This window comes from Labeo rohita, chromosome 5 (genome assembly GCF_022985175.1).
Source record: "Labeo rohita strain BAU-BD-2019 chromosome 5, IGBB_LRoh.1.0, whole genome shotgun sequence".
Classification (NCBI taxonomy): Eukaryota; Metazoa; Chordata; class Actinopteri; order Cypriniformes; family Cyprinidae; genus Labeo; species Labeo rohita.
In genome coordinates this window covers 22,134,041-22,154,288 of record NC_066873.1, presented here as the reverse complement: position 1 = coordinate 22,154,288, position 20,248 = coordinate 22,134,041, and the positions used below count along the sequence as shown (strand labels likewise).

General features: G+C 35.7%; 1 protein-coding gene across 1 annotated transcript in view; it reads right to left on the bottom strand.

Moving 5' to 3' along the window:
• antxr2a (ANTXR cell adhesion molecule 2a) overlaps window positions 1–17,704 on the bottom strand; it is a 54,621-nt gene extending 36,917 nt beyond the window's left edge. Inside the window, exons 1-10 of the mRNA XM_051109851.1 lie at window positions 17,214–17,704; window positions 14,436–14,507; window positions 12,361–12,432; window positions 12,071–12,152; window positions 11,569–11,673; window positions 11,416–11,484; window positions 11,076–11,156; window positions 5,681–5,741; window positions 5,446–5,541; window positions 3,141–3,210 (exon numbers count right to left, since the gene is read on the bottom strand). Coding sequence (XP_050965808.1) covers window positions 3,141–3,210; window positions 5,446–5,541; window positions 5,681–5,741; window positions 11,076–11,156; window positions 11,416–11,484; window positions 11,569–11,673; window positions 12,071–12,152; window positions 12,361–12,432; window positions 14,436–14,507; window positions 17,214–17,341 — 836 coding nt within the window. The 5' untranslated portion in view covers window positions 17,342–17,704. The remainder of the gene's footprint in view (window positions 1–3,140; window positions 3,211–5,445; window positions 5,542–5,680; window positions 5,742–11,075; window positions 11,157–11,415; window positions 11,485–11,568; window positions 11,674–12,070; window positions 12,153–12,360; window positions 12,433–14,435; window positions 14,508–17,213) is intronic.
• Window positions 17,705–20,248: the final 2,544 nt, after the last annotated feature.

Below are 20,248 nucleotides of genomic sequence, written 5' to 3'. Positions count from 1 at the left end.
CCAGAATGTCCCATATCAAAGGAGTAAACATTGCGGTGAACTCCAAAAGCCATTCCCAAAAGGTTCCCATTATATTGAAATTAGGTGAATCCCATGCTAAACATACAAGGCTGTCTCATCTAATGGTTTTCTTTTGTCTAGAAATGCAGAGTAGGAGAAAATGGGACAGAAGTTCAGCAGAATGAGTCAAGCACACAGACACAAAAGTGCTCTTGCCGTCACAGAAGGCCCCTCATAGCACCACAGGACACTCAGAGTGGTGTGTGAGTTTGATTTCTTGTCACAAAGCACATGGTGACGGAAACTGAAAGTGACGTAGCTGAATGGGATGATACGGGTGTCATTATTGCATTATTGAAGGCCTAACATATGCATCAGGCCTCACAGACCGACGGAAGTTTCAGCAAAGTTAAATCTCTTAGATTTACTGCCAAGTAATGACATCATCGTTTTGAGAAAAGTATGCGGTGTGAAATGCTACCGTACTAATATTTCTACAGTTTATTTTTGAATTGTTTTTGTGCCAGATTAAAACTGATCTGAGGTAATCATTAATAAATAACGTATACTATCTGATTTCAGTTACATTAATTTTAAAAATATTGCCACCTTAAATAGTAATTTGGTTAGTACCCACTTCTTGTTAGTAGTAGCATTTTTTAAAAGAATGAATACTTTATAATACAGCAAGGATGTATTAAATTTATCAAAAGTGACTGTAAAGATATTAATAATGTTACAAAAGATTTCTATTTTAAATAAATGCTGTTCTTTAGAACTTTAGAACATTGAGGAATTATGAAAAAAGTATCAATCTCCACAAAAATATTGATACTTATATCAATATTAGTATGATTTCTAAAGGATCATGTAACACTGAAGACTGGAGTATTGGCTCTAGCTTAAAATATATTAAAATAGAAAACAGCTATTTTAAATAATGTAATGTAATATGTAACAATTGTATTGTGTTTTTAAATCAAATGAACACAGCCACAGTTGGCGGCAATAGCACTATGGGCATCCCAAGTTCGAACCCCAGTTTGAGGACCTTTTCTGATCCCGCCCCCCTCTCTCTCTCCCACTTCACTTCCTGTCTGCTCTCCACTGTCTTCTCATAAAAAACAAGCAAAAACGTCAAAATACACTATCAGTCAAAAGTTTTGGTACACTAAGATTTTTAATATTTTTAAATTATCTTCTGCTCACTAAGCCTGCATTTATTTGTTCCAAAATAGCAGATCAAACAGTAAAATTGTGAAATATTTTTACTATTTAAAATAACTGCTTTCTTTTTGAATATATTTTCAAAATGTAATTTGTTCCTGTGATCAAAGCTTAATTTACAGCATCATTACTCCAGTCACATGATGCTTCAGAAATCATTCTAATATGCTGATTTGCTGTCCAAGAAACATTTATTATTATTATTATTAGAAATATTTAAAACATTGGGGTTGGGGTTTTCTGATTTCTGAAGGACCGTGTGACTGGAGTAATGATGCTAAAAATTCAGCTTTGAAATCACATGAATAAATAACAATTTAAAATATTCATATAGAATACATAATATATTCAAATAGAAAACAGTTATTTTAAATAGTAAAAAATATTTTGTAATTCGACTTTTTTTTTGCTGTATTTCGGATCAAATAAATGCAGGCTTGGTGAGCAGAAGAGACTTCTTTAAAAAAATAAAAAAAAAAAACCATTAAAAATCTCACAGTTCAAAAACTTTTGACTGGTAGTGTAAATCTTAAAAAAAAAAAAAACAGCCTCAGCGAGCAGAGGCTTCTTTCAACAAGATTTATAAAATCCTACCAAACCCAATAGTTTGAACAGTAGTGTAACTAACTTTTCCACATAAATACACTGACTGTATAGTGTATAGTGTATTCAAGTTCAAATTATGATTATATCATAGCCTGGCAAGCATTGGTGAAAACACCCAATATTGTATAACCACATATGAAAAACATCAAACTTTCATTCAAAAATAAATAAACCGTTAAGCACGTCATTGCCTTTCATTTGAGAAAGAATGACCATCTTTTTATCTTCTAGCAGAGTGAGAGGAGGAGCTCTGGTGAAGACAGTGCTGCCATGTTATCTGGGCGCATCTCCCACCCCCTGTGCAGATGGAACTAAAATGGCGGCCTGACAGATCAGATTGATTATTGATGAGGCACGTTCCACCACTCGCGCTGCAGGCAGGTGTCAGGTCTGTCCCTCAGTTATTTTTCTCACTACGCTGTTGTTGTGAAAACGCAGGTGAGGACATGCTGCTGCCAGACAAAAGTTCCTCACCCCCTCCAGCCAAAGACTCAAAGGGACGGGGCCGGCCAGCGCTAATGGGCAGGCTGACAGATGCCCTAGATCCTGGTCTGACGAACCAACAGCTGTCGTTGCAGATGAGACCCTGATATCTGCCGCTACGTCACTGAACCACGAAGACCCTTTAAGTCCCAAAAAGACACTATTTGATAGTACCTAGTGGTCTGTTCCAGCAAGGACTGCTCATATGTTTGCATATGATATAAATGGAACTAGGAGGCAGTCCTTGATACGCTTCCAGTCAAAAACAGGCAGTTTTCTGAATGCAAACCGGACAGATTAGTATAAACGGAAGTGAAGTGGAAGGAAAAAGACAGAGAGAGAAATCCGTAGCACCTAAACATGTTGCAGGTGTTATGTGGTAGCCTATTGTCAGTATGCGGTGAATTATTTAAATGGGAGCGTGGAAAAGGGAATCGGTGCATCTGTCGCACATCCTTTTAAAGCCCTCCACCAGATGTGTTTACTAGCCGCTCATAGCAGCAAACTACTTAATGGGTCACAGTTGCCAGCCAAGAGTTAATTAAGCAAGCCTTTTGAATGGCGACCACGTATAGGGGATCAAACGTCCCGGTTAAGTCAGACCATAATTTCACACAAGCTGCTCACAGCTAATCCCATATCTAAACATGGTACTGCATCTCTCAGCTATTTCAATAACATAATGCTGTAACATGACATTTTAGGCCGGTGTATCATACAGTAATTTAATGGGTCACAATATTGCATTTTTTTATTTAAATCAAACAAGATACATCTTAGAGATCTCAGTGACACTTGCTGCTTTATGAAACATGAATACTCACTGTCCCACTGAATACAGCACTGGAGCAGGACACAGGACATAGTCATTCCTCACCTTGCTTGGCTTCACTTCTGCAAAACAAATAGAAAGTTGATCGTGTTATGATCCGCTGCCAAACTAGCTCCAAAAAGTCCCTTCAAGATGAGCACCGCCAGGCCATTTGTTATGGTGTAGAGGCTCACTAGAACTGCTGACGTGTGCAGTCGGGTTTAGGGAAGAGTGCCATTTTCTTCATCTCATATGAAAATGCTTCCTTTGTCACATCACTGCTGAAGGCACCCAGATTTTAACGTTCATGTATTTCCTGTCTGGTTACAAAAAGCAGTGAGCAAACATGTGGATGCCACATGTGGATCTGTCGTCTAATCATACTGCACTCATAAAGGAAACACTATTTAAGGACTGTTAGACACAGAACTAAGAAGCTGACTGTAGTGGCTATATAGCATGTGGCTGCTTATGGAAAACCATATGTGTATGATTTTAATACACAGTTAAATAAATAGTTCAGACAGTTTTCAATAACTTACTGACCCTCACATCATGCCAAACTTATTTGACTTTATTTGCAAAATAAATTTGACAGTTTAACAAACTGAAAAATATCCTTACAATAAAAGTCAGTGGTGTCAACAGTAGTTTAGGACGCCTTTGAATTTAACTGTATGAACCACAGAGTCATTTTTCAAAATAATTTTATTTGTGTTCCACATAATGAAGTCAATCATACAGGTTTGGAACAACATGAGGGTGGGTAAATGAAAGTAAACTTTCATTTCTGGATGAAATTTCCCTTAAAAAATGTATTATAAACATATGGTTGCTTTAGACTAATGTCTCTTGATCGTTTAGATACAAAATCAGGGGTGCAGATACATTTTTGAGAGCACCTGAACATTTGGTTTGGTGCTTACACTGCACATAGTGTGACCTATTATATATAACTATAAAAAAAATAAAAGAATTAATAACAGTACTAATAGTGTTATTGTGCTTATTTAGTTCATTTTTTAAAATAAAATGTGACCCTGGACCACAAAACCAGTCATAAAGGTCATTTTTTAAAATTGAGATTTATACATCATCTGAAAGCTTAATAAATAAGCTTTCCATTTATGTTTATTAGGCTGAAATACAACTACTTGAAAATTTGGAATCTGAATATTGAGAAAACACACCTTTAAAGTTGTATAAATTAAGTTCTTAGCAATGCATGCTAAAAATTTAGTTTTGATATATTTAGGAAATTTACAAAATATCTTCATGGAACATGATTTTTACTTAATATCCTAATCATTACATCATTATTAAATAATAGAAAAATCAATCATTTTGATCCAAATAGTGTATTTTTGGGTATTGCTACAAATATAGCCGTGCTACTTGACTTTTGTGGACCAGGGTCACAAATAATAAAGAAAATAAAGAATAAAATGTGATAATACTATTATATTTTAAAATAATAATGAGTATTAAATAAATAATACAATTATTTTATAGTACACTTAAAAATACAATTCTAATATTTATATTTTCATTTTTCCCCCTTTTTCCCCCCTTTTTTTATATGAATGTTCAAAATTTTCTAACCTAATATCATCAAGCTTTTATACCAAGCTGCCAGTTTTAGCACTACCCAGTGAAGCGTGTCAGTGAATGTTTTGCGTTTCGCACTGAAACCGGCAAAGCGTAGCCTATATTTTTGCTTTCATTTCAAAATGAAATCTTATATAATATTACAGTTCGCCCATCTAAAAGGGTGAATTGTGCATTAACAGTTATCAACCATGTCTGTATGCAAGTAAGCGGTCTGAACTTATTTATACAGCATATTTTTTTATTTTTGTCGTGCACGTGCACCACTTATAGTTAATATTAAACCATAATATATTAACAGAAACAATGTTGCGTTGACGAATAGTTATTTTTAAGGATATATAGTTAGATTACATGTTTAATTATATCGCAATAATAATAATTCTATTAATTAAATTAAATAACTTTAAGTCATCCTCTGGCCCTCTTGGAAGTTCCTCACTGGGCCCCGCCACCTGGTTAAGAACCATTGCTTTAAATCTTGATAGTTGGTAGTTTAGCATCTTATTCTGTTTTTAGTAACCTAATGTGACTGTTGAGCCACAAACCATCTTAAGTGCACTGCATCCTAGGTGTGGCCTGTTTGTCACTTCCTGTACGACACAACTGCCTTTCAGACACAAAACCTCTCTTAAATCATTTGGTTTTTTCAATGAAGTATCATATCAAGTAAGGCTAAGATCAATGTATGCAGTATTAACCATACTTACTGTGAGTAACTCCATCCACTATGAAACTGCAGAGTACTCCTTCTGTTTGCCTCCCCAGCGTGAACCCGTTACCTCTCAAAACAATGTCAAAGGTCTCTGTGGTATGTAAACCAGATGAGGACATAATGAGAAGCACTCCTGGGCGTTCACCCAAATCAACGACCACGTACACGCACACACACCAAATCGCAATTTCATCCACCCTGACAGCTGTAAAAGCCCTTGAAACGCTTACCGTTCACACAGACGCTGGACGGCTCCACTGTTAGAATCTCCGTGCATGATTGCTTGAGGATCTGTATGATAAAAAATGTATTCAAATCAGTACTTGTCACTGCTGAATCACTGTATCAGCTATCACAGCGTCCGGGTCTTTAGCATTCACGCCGGGGATGTTTGCTATGCCAAATCAAGCTCAATGAGACGAGCATCACATACAGTGCAGTGTGGGATAGACCCGTGTCAGCCGTTATGGGGAAATTATGCGGTGCCATTTTCCCTCTTCAGCTCTATTAGGGACCGCAGGCTGACATTATCATATAAACAGGCCTGTGAGAGGCCAACATCGCTTCTCCCATCATCCACATAAATCAACAGAGGACAAACTATGCAAATCTCTGTATACAACGGGCAAAAAGACAACATTAACAGAAAGATATGGTCCTCCGAATCGTCTGCCGTGGAGATGAGGCTTCAGACTGAAGTGGAGGACAAGTATAAAACAGGCTGATTGAATATGACACCTGATAAACTCTGCTATCATTAAAGGGGAGAAGGAACACTGACTGAACGTCAGGGCTGGAAGATACTCAGGATGCTCTTTATGGCTCTTTAATGAGTTATGAGATGGCACGATACAAGGGAGGTTCGTCGCAAGACATTTCAACTTATTTTCTCTGACAGGTATCTCCACACACATAGGAATAGACTTAAAGTCCCCCTGTAGTCAAACATTTTATCCCTTAAAACTCATCTTTGATCATCAAAATTACATATTTAAATGTTTTTTGTCTTATGAAAATAATTTTCTAATGTAATTTACTATATGCACATTTATGAATATAGAGGGTATGCATGTGTTGTCACCGTCAGCTGGAGTGGCTGCGGCTCCGCCCACTAAGTAGCAAAAAGACTGAGTGGCAGCATTGGTTTCAATGTGAATGCTGCAACAGAACACACAAAACACCTCTGAAAGCAGAACGAGCTTTGCGATTGAGTACACAAATAGATTTCACAACAAACCTGAGGTATATTTTTACAGACTGCTGAAAGCTACTGATAAGAGAAGCAAATTAATCGCCGCAATTCAAGGAAACAAATGGTCTCCAGGCAGTGAAACACCGATTTGCAGTTGTCATGTTAATATCTTGAATTATGCAGTAAAATCACATCCTATATATTGTATTATAGTATATTGTATTGACAACTGTAAGAAATTATAGTCTGCCTCGACCCAGATTACACTCCACAATATATGTTTCATCATGCGCATTTCCTGAAATGGCTTCATTATTATAGAGAAGACGAAAGTCAACAGTTATGTTGTTTCTAGAGCACTTCCCTTACGGAAAAGAATTTTTTTCAAGTGTGCTATTAGTATACTTCTTTTAAACTAAAAATAGGAAAGTATACTTTCAGTCTACTTTTTATTTACTTCTTAGAAATATACTTAATATGACATTTAAGTATACTTGACTTACACTTAGAAAAAGTCTAAATATATTTGAGCTATACTTGTGCTCTGAGAATCTGTGTTTATATTGTTATACCATGAGAGATGCTATTACACATCTTCTGTGCAGAATTTCCAAAACACAAGTGAAGAAGAAACCAAAACAGATGCTTCCACACTGTAAAAAATGCAAATACATATTTTCCATTTTACGAAACATTTTGAATCTCAAATACTAAAAAATGCTATTTTCTTGAAACTGTATAAAAACCCTTGTCAGACCAACAAAATTCCCCCAAATGTTGTCCCAACTAGTCACAATTGTCTGAACAAAGAATTTCATATTGTTGAAATTTTAAGGCTTTGTAAGTTACCAGCATGCATTGCAGCATGAATAAATTATCCTGTTACAGGATTATTGTTTTGCTGTTTGCTGACTTAATTTAAACTTTTTTGTTGTTGTTTTGTCATTATTGTTATTTATTTGTTGTACTGACATAAAGATCTCATATTTTACAAACAAAGATGATGTTGTCTACATATAAGACTAAGTTATTTATAATGTTATGTATGTGTGTTATGTAGAAAGTGGGCCAATTTAGTCCCAAGGAGTATTAAAATAGTACACTTATATTTACTACATAAAGTATACTTAAAAATATACTTAAACTTTACTTAAGTATACTTAATAAAATAACTTGAAGTATACTTCTTTTTGGTAAGGGTTGGGATGATCACATCTTGAGCAAATGTTGACCCATTGTAGCATGGAAGCGGGTGTGGGAGACTGAGAACTATCTTAGACAAAGAGGTGTATGAACATGATTAACATACAGACCACAGCTGCTACGAAAGGATCAACTTCATTTACATTAAGTTTAGTAAACTTTAACTGTATAAAAGGTTAGAGCTAAGGATGTTCTGGGTTCATTCCGACTCTGTTGAACCCAAGGTACAACATGTACTTTGCCACTGCTATGCTGCAATAAAGATCTTCATCAAGATCTTCTATGTCCTCTTCACTTTTTCTTACACTGGCGAGCCAGCCAGGAGGATTTTCCAAAAACAAAAGCGGGGAAAGGTAAGAAAAGCATTTTCTTTTATCTATGCCATTTTTGTCAGGGAAACCCCCTCGTTTAAAAAAATCCAGAAAAGAAAATTTTAAGGATAGAAGAGAATTTGGTTTAGTCAGTATTAGCAGAAGTTCTTAAGCCTATTCTGTACAAATTCTGTTTAAGATTCTAACGAAACTGAATCAGCCCGATGCATTGTGGTTGCAGAGTTGTATTGGAATTGTTGTTTCTAACGTAACTGAAGCAAAGTGCTTAAGTCAAAGTTTCTAAAGTAATGAAACTACATTTTCACTACAGCATTAGAGTATCCCGCTATCTATAATTGTAACACAGATCTCTAGTATACTGGATTCTCATTGGTTAATCATGCCATTCTTGCAGTGCAACAAATTCTCAAATTGCAAGAGACACACACATTCACAGTTAAATTGAGATCATGGATTTGACCTTTTAAGCTTTTTTCCGTCTTGGCCTTTTGTTTACATCACCATCTTGCTGAAGAGTTTTCAGTCAGTTTTTAGCTTCAGTCAGATTTAAATAGCATTTCTTGTGGTATTCTCTGGTAGTTTGCTTTGATGTTCTTCTGACTAATAAAAGCTCCAAAGCATGATATTGACATGACTTCACTGTATGATGTACACAAGGTGTCAGTGCTGTGAAAATTAGCATTACAAATACGGCTTTCAAATTTGGCTAAAAATATTCTTGACCTCATCTAACCACAAAATCTTTCCCTTTCCGCATCACAACTACGTCAATATTTAGGTTTTCACTCAGAAAGCCATGTGTACCGTACCATACCATGTTTTTGGGACCTTTCCGTTGGGGTACCTAGCACAGTAGTTCAGTACCTAAAGGGTGGAGCTAGACTCACTACAGAATGCCGACTGGTTGACAGAAAATCGTCACTTGTGCATACTACGAGGAGAATGGCAAACTGCTCATGCGTGTTGGGCTTGTTTACATCAGCATGCACAAACACAAAAAATATAACTGTGCATTGTATCATTTTATATTTTTATTTTATATGATTATAACCACGAATCACAAATCGTACCAAACTGCACTGTACTGATCCATACTGCTCCGTGGAAAGGAGCCATTAGAGCTGTCTGACCATTTAGGCAACATCCATTTCCTGCAGTATTTGCTCTTAAAATACTCCGTCATTCTTGGTCATACAGATAAGAATAGTACATCTTTTGAATCTGTAAAGACTCTACGTTTATTTGTGTGCACTCATAATAACAACAAAACACTGCACTTTTGTAAAATAAAGAAAGCAAACAGGATGCACTTTCTGCCATCTCGGTTTCTGTGAACTTGAGTGCGTCAAGAAAAAGAATTAACCGAAAGTCAGTGTACACTTGCTTAGACATTAAGAATATATCTATAGACAGCAAAATGTCTACCAGAAAAATCTGTAGTCAAGGGCAACCCTAATTTTTAAAGACTCATGCGCACCACGACAATACAATTTCTATTTTCTTATATTTAAACATTTATTCATACATTTAATTTTCTGCTATTTAAATTATTTGTAATACTGTAATAAATAGAATATGCAGAAGAACAGTATTTATTAGCATATATTTATCTTTTGAATCATTATAAATGTATTTACAGTCACTTTTGATTGTTTATAGGTTTCAGTTTAATGCATTCCTGTTGAATAAAACATAAATTGCTTAAAAAAAATAATAATTTACTGACCCCAAACATTTGAAAGGTAGTCAACCATGTAAAGCAAATATTTAAATGACGCCACAAAAAAAAAAAAAAAAACTTTCTCTGCCATCAATCAAAACATTCTTGGAATATTAAAATAGGCCTGGCTAAATCTATTCTTTAGGCTTTTGCTTTTTGCAAAATCTCTGTTAAGTCTACTTTAGGCCCGGACTGCAAAGCTGCACAGATGATCTCAAATCCTGGAAATCTGAGCAGAGAGCAACATGAGGCCAACTAGCCCAGCCTCCAAGATTACTAATCACTGGAGAATGCCTGTGTTTTGCTGGGCCTGAAACTCCATTTGGCCAAACAAGCCTACTCAGTAACAAGACGATGGGTCTTTTTTTCATATCTGTATTCTGGACAAAACAATAAATAACAAGGAGGTCCTGTCTTGCATGACTAAACCTGAAAAATATCCCAGAAACTGATTCCTGTGGTCACAAAACAACACGCCCGTGTACAAGAACACTGATCTCAGCTGGTGATGGTTTACTGATGGCAGAAAACGTTCAGTCTTCATACCATGTTTACAATGCTGAACCATATCTTCAGTAAGTGCCATGCACATAAAGTGGCAAAGATGCACCGAAACATACTTGCTGAGAAACATCATGAAGCAAATGGAAAGCATCACAAATGAATTGTCAACAGACTTGTGTAGGATGAAACAGCTTTGGCAAGTTCATACAAACATAATGTTTCACAAAGTTCTACAATTAAAATCTACAATTTACAACCAAGTGATGCTAGCTATATTTTATAAAGCTGCTTTACAAAACAGCATTTCTGAAAACTTTGCTGTAGTTAAATAACAAATCTGGATTGTTTTAGCATCAAGCATCTGCCTGAAGCCAGTCTGTTAATTGCAAAAATACATCCATTTTCCAAAAATATTCCCAAAAACGATCTGTATGAGCTAGTTCAGTTGGGGTGATGTGCTTGTTCTTGTTCCTCTCAGCATTTTTCCCTTGAGTAAGGCATTTAACCCCTTTTTGCTTCAGGGGGCTGTTTGCATAAGAAGCCTACTGTAAGTCGCTTTGAAGAAATTGTCAGCTAAATGACTACTTAATAGTTCAAAGAATGGATCTGTCTTGGTTGACTAGAGGCCTCGATCACACCTTTTGGGACGGGAGCCCCTGGCACGGAGAACTTACCGAGTTAACAATGCCTTTGAGAGCTTGAAAGCCTCCTTTGACTGGGAACACTTGCTCCCTGGTATCAGCCACATCGGCGAGCTGTTGGCAGGCAAACAGAGAGATAATAATAACAGGGCTGATGGCCAAACAAGAAAAAAAATGTGCTGACATTTCCTCTCCTGCAACTCAGTTTGTCATCGCAATAGAAACAGGAAGAGAGCAGCAATCGTGTAATTAAAGGCAACTCTGCAAAACCCCTGCACTTGTTGAAGCTTTAGAGAGCTTTTTAAGTGTTAATCGCACATGTTTTCTGTAGTATTTACAATTTTTTAAAAATCTACTGTAATGCCAGAATTACCTGTTCTTCATCAAAGTCCTTTACACCAACACAGTACACACGAGCCCCATACGTCCTTGCTACATCAGCCTACATACACAACAAACAGTCATAAGAATGCAATTGTTTGTTGCCAGAATCTGAAAAAAATCTGCATGTTAGATACCAGCTCACCTCCTCCTTAGTGAGCTGATGGATATATGGTTCAAGCTTTCCATCAGTCAAAGCCACAATGATACTAGAGGACTTTTTAACCTGTTCTTTCATTTGTGCAGTAGCCTGGAAAGAGGAAGAGAGTGATAGCTGTGTGAGTAGAAACTTCTCAACATCTATTTTATCACAAACTGCAGGGATAAAAATGTATATATAAAGATATATACAAATGTTTAAATGATCTATCATTGTATCAAAGACACAGAACTCATCTTAAGGCCAGATTCAGGACACTGAATGTGGTGTGTTTATTTAGAAGGATGTAATTATACCTTATCTTGGTCATGAGGGGAACCAAATAGTTCACCAAGTTTTATTTTGTTTATTTCAGTCCAGGAAATACAGTCAGTCACCCTGCTGTGTCTGCCCAACGTTACTATTATTATTTTTAAATAAATTAATTTTTTTAAACACACACACAAATTCTATTCTAATGTTTATCATAAAAAAATATGTCATTTACCTGTTTAATTCCTTCATGCATGTAGGTTTCTCCTGCTGGGTTGATTTTACTTAAATGTCTCAGTCCCTCATTTATTTCTCCTCTGATAATGAAAAGCAAGGAATATTGTAATCAGTGTACATGGATACTACTAAATGTCTCACAATAAAATATAATGATCATTTTCGAGTCATGCAAAACTAAAGGAAAGTTTTACACCATTAGACTGTACTGTACAACAAACACGTGGTGTATTACCAGCTTTCTTACACTAGGGACTGCAAACACTTCATGCAAGCCTGATTCCATACCTGTCTCCAGTGAGCTTTAACACAATCTCTGCTTTCGATGAAAACACTATGAAGGAGACTCGCATATTTGGACTGGAATGAAAACATGGGGAAAAAAAAAATGGAAAAACAACGTAAATGAATGACAAATGGAAAATCAGGCACAGCTGCAAATTTTAGTTGGATACATCTTTTTTTAACCACAGCAAAAAGCTCTTCTTGATTTTAGACTCTGACTTTATTAAATAAGCTAAATACAAGCATTGCTCAAGAGAAATCCTGTGATGTAGAAAGTCTAGCTGTCCTCATGTTCCTTTCGCAACCATAAGAGTTGTTTTTTGAATAAGTTAACCAATGTGACCAGCTAATAAAAGCTTGTGACTGGGAAATCCCTTCTGTCTGGACCAAGGAAGTGATTAATTGATATGCAGACAGGAAACAGGTTGTCATGCGTGATTCATGCAGACATCCTGTTGGTGATTATATTTATACCTGTCACTTCCTATATATATTCCTCCTAGCTTTCACAATATAAGCAGGACAAACAAGCAGCGACAACTTTTCTGCAAAACGGTGATGCAATGCAGATGTGCAACTGGATCTATGTCAAGTTCAAAAAGTAGAACAATGACATTAATACTGGTGTATTTCACTGTTTAAGCTACCCAGTGTTATTAGTAGCATTTGGAAAAGGCTTTATTTTTAGATTTGTCAGTTTTTATTTAAACTTTAGTTTAAATCTTTTTGTAATTTTGTAATTTTTATTTTTTCAGTTTTTGCTTTAGTAATCTTAGTACTTAGTATGTTTTTTTTTTTGTTTTTTGTTTTTTGTTGTTATTTTCATGTACAGCACTTGTGGTTTTTGAAAGTGCTTCAGAAATAAAGTTGCGTTGAGTTTACTATTATTCAGTGTTATTCTAATTAACTGAAACAATTTTTAACTGTTTTAGTTAACTATAACAACACTAGTGCGGTCGTGCATTTACAGACTGCTGGTTTACAAAACCAGGAATTTCATGTCCTACTGATATTGGAACAGCATTCTTTTCTCAGAAAGAACTGACACATAATCTGACAACAAATATATAGCTGATTATGACAAGTACATTTCAATGAAGCAGTTGGTCTTTTTCACAACCTTCTGTCACGAAAGCTGATACAGCATAGGAACATGTTGGGTTCCTCTACACATTTGAAGTCAGGTCTCAGGACTGAGCATAAGGAGAGGTGCTGCTTTTTCTCACTCAGAATGACATCCAATCCACAACCATCCCCCACATGAGAATCTCAGGGAGAATATCCAAATGTATCCAAGCAGCCAAATTTTGGTAACAAAAATCAGATGAAGAAGAGGCAAGAGAACTGAACATTTCGCAAGCTGATTAAGTGATAAATACAACAATGACTCGCCAAATGGTATTACGATGCCCTGCGAGAAGGAAAAACTGTCCCGGAAAGGAAATGACCTTGAATGTTCCTGAATATACAAAGAACACAGATGTACTGTAACCTACTTGTATCATCTTTCAGCTTGGTCCCTTATTACACCATAAAACAACTCAGCTCTTCAAGGTAATTCCTAAATGATATATTCATACAGCAGGTCCATTCAGTGCTTTAAAAAGCAGTCTAAAGCGAGCCAGCGCAGACCACATGGCACAACAGAAGACCATCAAAGTCTATGGCAGACTGCACTGGTCTTCCTGCACTCATGACTTAAAGTACATTGGCTGCGTCTTCTCCTTTCATGTGTGAGGGATAAGTGTGCTGTTGGATGGTTGCAGTGCAAATGGCCATTCTCACAGCCCAGAAGACTGAGCCTCCTTGCCACCCACTCCCACCTGCTCCCTTTGCTATTTTCTCAAGCAGACTGCTTTCTTCTGGCTAGGTCGCTACCGTCTGTACTGGCACATACATTGAGTCAACGTTACATAAGTTCACATTCATCTGGCGATTTTTTTTTATACGTTTTGTTTTTTTTTCCCCACTGTTGGGCCATCTTAGAACCGGATGTGTAGCTGCCATACAGCCGAGTTAGCATTCAGCTTTGATTCAAGTTGTGATGGATGAAGTACATTCAGAATTAGGATATTTACCTCACAAATTTCTCTGTAAGATTCTTGACGAAATCATAGATCTGACTCCAGTCGGTCGAAACGCTCCCAGATCTGTAAGGAAGCACATGAAAAAAGTCAGTGCTAATGGAAAAAGCAGCTTGAGGCAATTATATTTAAAGCCTTAAGTGAAATGTCCCCATCTGGTTATTGTAAGAGTTGTGCTGTTGATTACATTGTGGTAAAGATGCTGCTGAGTCAGTTACACTTCAGTGTTAACACTATCTCAGAGAAATGATGTCTGTCTATAAAGGGCTCAGCACAAACCTTGTGCTATGATAACAACATATGAGTCAAGGCACTTGATTGTAACTGCTGACCACTTCAATTCCCAGCATCACTCATTCCTGAAAACATTGCATCATTTCTACACCAAACATCAAACTACTTGGGTCAGAGGCGGATGACCAGCGTATACACAAAAGCAAATGAATAAACAAACTCATAAATGCGCCAAAAACATGATATATAAATTACGATTCAAAAGTCTCCTATGCTCACCTAAGCTACATTTGATTAAAAATAAAAATGTACAGTAACAAATGGTAATGTTGTGAAATTTTTATTTATTCCTGTAATGGAAAATCTGAATTTCAGCAACTAATATTCTAGTCTCCAGTGTCACAGAAATCCTTCAGTAATCATTCCAATGTGTTGATTTGGTGCTGTTTAATATTTTTGTGGAACTCTCAGATGAATAGAAGAGCACAAAATAACTAAAATTACAGACATCCTGTATGTTCAGTTCACTTGATCAGTTTGATGCTTCATTTATGAATAAATGCTTTCAATTCTTTTGCATAAAAATCTTGGCAACTTATTTTACAGACCTGTTCATCATGTACTTACTACAGTAATTACAATAACTGGTAATAACTAGATACTAACCCTGAACCTACCCTTGTATTACCAGAACTTTCTTAGGTAGGTACACTGTAAGTACATGTTAGTACACATACAATTTTAAAAATAGGTTCTTTATTGGCATCAATGGTTCTATCAAGAACCTTCGACATCCATGGAACCTTTCAAATGCAAAAAAAGTTCTTTAAAGTGAAAAAAGGTTCTTCAGATTTTTAAAATGTTCTTCAAAATGGTTTTTTATGGCGTCTGCAAAAACACTCTTCTGGAACCTTTATTTTTAACAGTGTACTGTGAAATAAAGAGCAACCAAAATCTTACTGACCCAAATTTGAATTTGAAAACAGAAAATGTTTATTGTCCATTACTGGACAATGAAACTTTAACATATTAACTAGTCAAGTGAACGTGCTTATTAAGCAATGCTGATAGTCTCAAAATTGTCAAATATCAGGCTCTTAATTGGCCTGGCTGAATACAAAAAACAACTTTTACATTTTAAGACACTTAGCAGATAAACAAGATGAAAATATCCAACAAAGCATTGTCATTTTCTTGAACGGAAAGAGAACTATAAGCATGTATAACTATTCTGTGTGTTTATATTAGCTATTATGTAAATTTATTGTTCTTAACAGACACTCTTATTACAAGGAGGCTTACGCTTCTGTTTGGTATGGTGTACAAATCATGTTAAATTGGCAAGGAATGGGACAGGTAATAGGGAACACACAACTTTTGCCAAGTTAGGATTCCAAAGCCAAAAAAGGAGTCCATAGCAAATACAAAGAACACCACACAAATCAACACCAAATGAAGCTGTGGTATAATGAATGCACAGCCAGAATGCAACCGTATACATGCATACTGAGATGAGTTCAGAATCATTTTGATTATCTTTCCATTATTGCAAAATCTGTACATATTGCAACATATAATCCATAAATCAATTCAAGTGGAAGTGGACTTCTGCGACATTAACCGCAATGCAATGCAGTGTCTTTAATGAGAAAAGTGTATAAAATGTGCCCTTGATGTAATAGCTACAAGGTAATTGAACTAATAATTATAGTCCACTGCATGTGCTGAGAACATAAAACACAAGCGATAGGTAATTAGAAAATCATTTTTTATGCATTGTCTTCTTCCTTGTCTCAAGCCAAGGTCAGAGAATCTAGAGAAGCTTTAGTGGGACCATCAGAGAACATCAAACCACATATAATAAGAGAAATGCTCTGGGCTTGCGAAGGGAAGTCTGAATTCCGGTCAAAGACACTTGAGCCCGGATCTGCTGGTTTTGGACCAGACCAGTCAGTTCTGTGCAGCTCTAAGTTCAAAAAGAGGAAAGAGCATATCTGTGCCATCATCCTGTAATATTCCCAAACAGGATAGAGCACTGTACGGAGGCCAACAGCGATTCTCAAAGGAGTGTAAGTTAATATGAAACACTGCACATGCAGATGAAAGTCAGAGACGGTTGAATAGATGGACAGACAGATAGGAAGACAGAAAATGGGGTAGGGATAGTTTTCTTCGACTTGTGTGCATCAGTTAGATATACGGAAAGAGATAGATTGCATTCTCTCTGTAGCAACTAAAACTACCTGTGAATAATTTCTCAAAAAGGCTTTATTTCAACCAAGTGCCTTGCTGTGTGGCCTCTGAACGACGCTGGTCGCCAGCAATGCCTGGCACAGATGTAAAATCAGGTCAAACCTGTGGAATAGCTGACACGGACAGTTGTTGGACGCTATTCACACCTTAACATACAAACACGAGCTTGGTGTGATGTAAACTATATACAACATTATAAACAGCAAATATGTGCGTTATAAATAGATATATACTTGTCTTGAGGACTTTGAATTTAGAACAACATTAAAGTTTGCGAGTACTTACCGGTCCAAAACAAAGTAAAGGTCGTAGGCTCCGTGACAAGAAGCGGTTTCTGCTTTAAAAGTTGAAAAGCATAAACAGAAAAAAAGCATCGCCGTGGTTGCCACGGTCCAGAGAGTTTCCTTTGTCATGACGACGAGTTTTGCATCCGCAGTATAAAATAAAAGTGTGCCTAAAACCGACGTGAATGGCGTTTTCTTATGTGAAGTGACATCAAAGCAATGTCAAGTTCAAAACAACAGCGCTGTGTCCCCCGGTCTGGCGCAACATGATCCAATTTATAGCGTTGCAGAAAAGTTCAACTTCTTCCTGTGAAACATAGGATATGCAACGTCACTGCATCTGATTTCTTCACTTATCCGTTTTACGCCACCCCTAAAACAAACTGGCCGGTGTCGGTTTTTTTGCGAGAGAGGACTCGCAAAGCGCAGATAAACTGTTTGGAAAAGTTCTTTGCGAGTTCGAGTACTTCACCTAGTTTTTAGTGCGCAGGCGCGTCCGCCCAGATGTGCAACAGGGTTTTGAGGTCGAAATGCCGTTTGGCTCGCACGCTCACACCCAGCAGATGTGATTCTTCAACAGGATGTCTATTTCAATAGGACTATAAAAGAAACAGTGCATAGATTTCATATTAGTGTGCACGTGTATTTCATATATATATTTTTCATATATACATCCAACAGTATACATATATATGCAAGTAATTTCTAGGTGTATATGCACGTGTTTTATGTATGTATTGATAAGCGAAGTTTGATTTAAATCCTCATAGCCTCTTCTTTTTTTGTTGTTTTTTTTTTTTGTTGTTTTGTTTTGTTTTTTTGTGGGATACTGATTGTGTTTGTTAGGGGCACTCCTTGTAACACTGATTGAATTTTGATCACAGACTGCAAACAGACAAGCCCTGTGTTAACTCCTTTATGTGGCAACTTATGGCCTTGAGTCATGTTTTGTGTGATCTGCGTGGGGAAGTTTTTATCTGCGTTAAATAAGCCCTTAAGGTAATACATTAACACCACACTGTATTGCGCAATACTAGAACACACGCGATTTTTCATTTTGTGGTTTGAAAAAAAACAAGCAAAAAAACTGATTAAATTTAGGTCTACTGAAACAGAAACCCTAGCCTAAAATCTCTTCTTGTTTTATGGCATTATTACACTTTACAGTTTACTGTTGTTGTTGTTATTTCTTTGCACTAAGTCTATTTGTGTATTTAATTCAGAATAACTGCTAAATAAACACATGTACACTACCAGTCAGTTTTTGGACAGTAAGATTTTTTTAAAGAAATGTATTTATTTCAAAATACAACAAAAGCAGTAATATTGTGAAATATTTATACTATTTAAAAAAATACTTTCTATTAGAATATATTTTAAAATTTAATTTATTTGTGTGATCAAAGCTAAATTTTCAGCATCATTACACCAGTCAGGTGATCCGTCAGAAATCATTTTAATATGCTGATTTGTTGTTCAAGAAACATTATTTATTATTATTATCATTAATAATTTTATTATTATTATTATCAATATCTAAAACAGCTGAGTACATTTTTTTTAGGATTTTTTGATGAATAGAAAGATCCAAAGATCAGCATTTGTCTGAATAAAAGGCTTTTGTGACATACACTATACTATTCAAAAGCTTGGACTCAGTATTTTTTATTATTTATTTATTTACTTATTTTCTGGGGAAATTACAGAAATTAATACTATTATTAAGCAAGGATGCTTTAAATTGATCAAAAGTGATGATAAAGACATTTATAATGTTACTAAAGATTTCTGTTTCAGATAAATGCTGTTCCTCTGAACTTTCTATTCATCAAAGAAATCTAAAAAAAAAAATGTACAACAAAAACTGTCAACATAATAAAAATAATAAATGTTTTTAAAGCAGCAAATCAGCATATTAGAATGATTTCTGAAGGATCATGTGACTGGAGTAAAGGTGCTAAAAATTCAGCTTTGAAACCACAGGAATAAATTACATTTTAAAATATATTCAAATAGAAAAAAAGTTAAAATAGGAAAAATATTTCAACATTTTACTGTTTTTGCAGTACTTTGGATTAGATAAATGTAGGCTTACATATAAAATATCTTCCTGTCCAAAAACTGTTGACTGTGTCAATATAATATTAATGACAAGTTTCTGAGAGCTTTTATTTGGGGGTTTGTTATCGGGACGGAGAACTGTTTCATTAGTCTGTTTTTCCACTGTACCATGACAGGATACATTTAATTAAGTTTCATTCACATGTTTAATTGCTATTATTACCAACATCAATGGAAATATATTTTTTGCATTTCCTTTGATTACAACTTTTGAAAACTAATGTAATTTAATGACGGAGTTACGCTAAATGCAATATATATAATATCATGCCTTGAGTAGCAGAAACCATCATAAGCCACCATGAATTTTTAATAAGGCCGTGAATCAAACACAGTCAAATGTTCATAATTAGCTTGGATAATATTGATAATTGTTATATATCCAGATGATGGATCTGAAGTGGTATGGTAGTGTAAACACTGTTTGTGTTTTACATGCTTGATTATGGTGATGTACTGAAAATTTTATCCGAATGTTGGAAGTTCTATTCCGCTGGTTTGTCATGGACATTTTAGTGGTAAGAATAATTGGAAATGACAGGGAAAACAATTCAACTAATTGTGAAATGCATTGAGGTGTTGAAACTCATTATCAGAGGAGTCCATAACAAAAAAACAAAGGTATCCATAATTTCAGGCAACATTTTCTTCCCTCTTGAAACAGTAAACAACAGCCAAAAACAATAGGTATAAAGATTCACACTGGCAAAGAAACATCTTTTTGGTTTCAAACTCCTTGATTCTTTGCTATGTGCAAAAATCAAATTGTGTACAGTAATGTTTAAAATTTTAAGAGTTTACAAGCAAAATAAAATACAATATGACCATATAGGCCCAAATAATACATAATTGGGCATTTTAAATAAGTATCTGGGATGAATTTATTTTGTAATTTTAATTGAGTTGATTAACCTG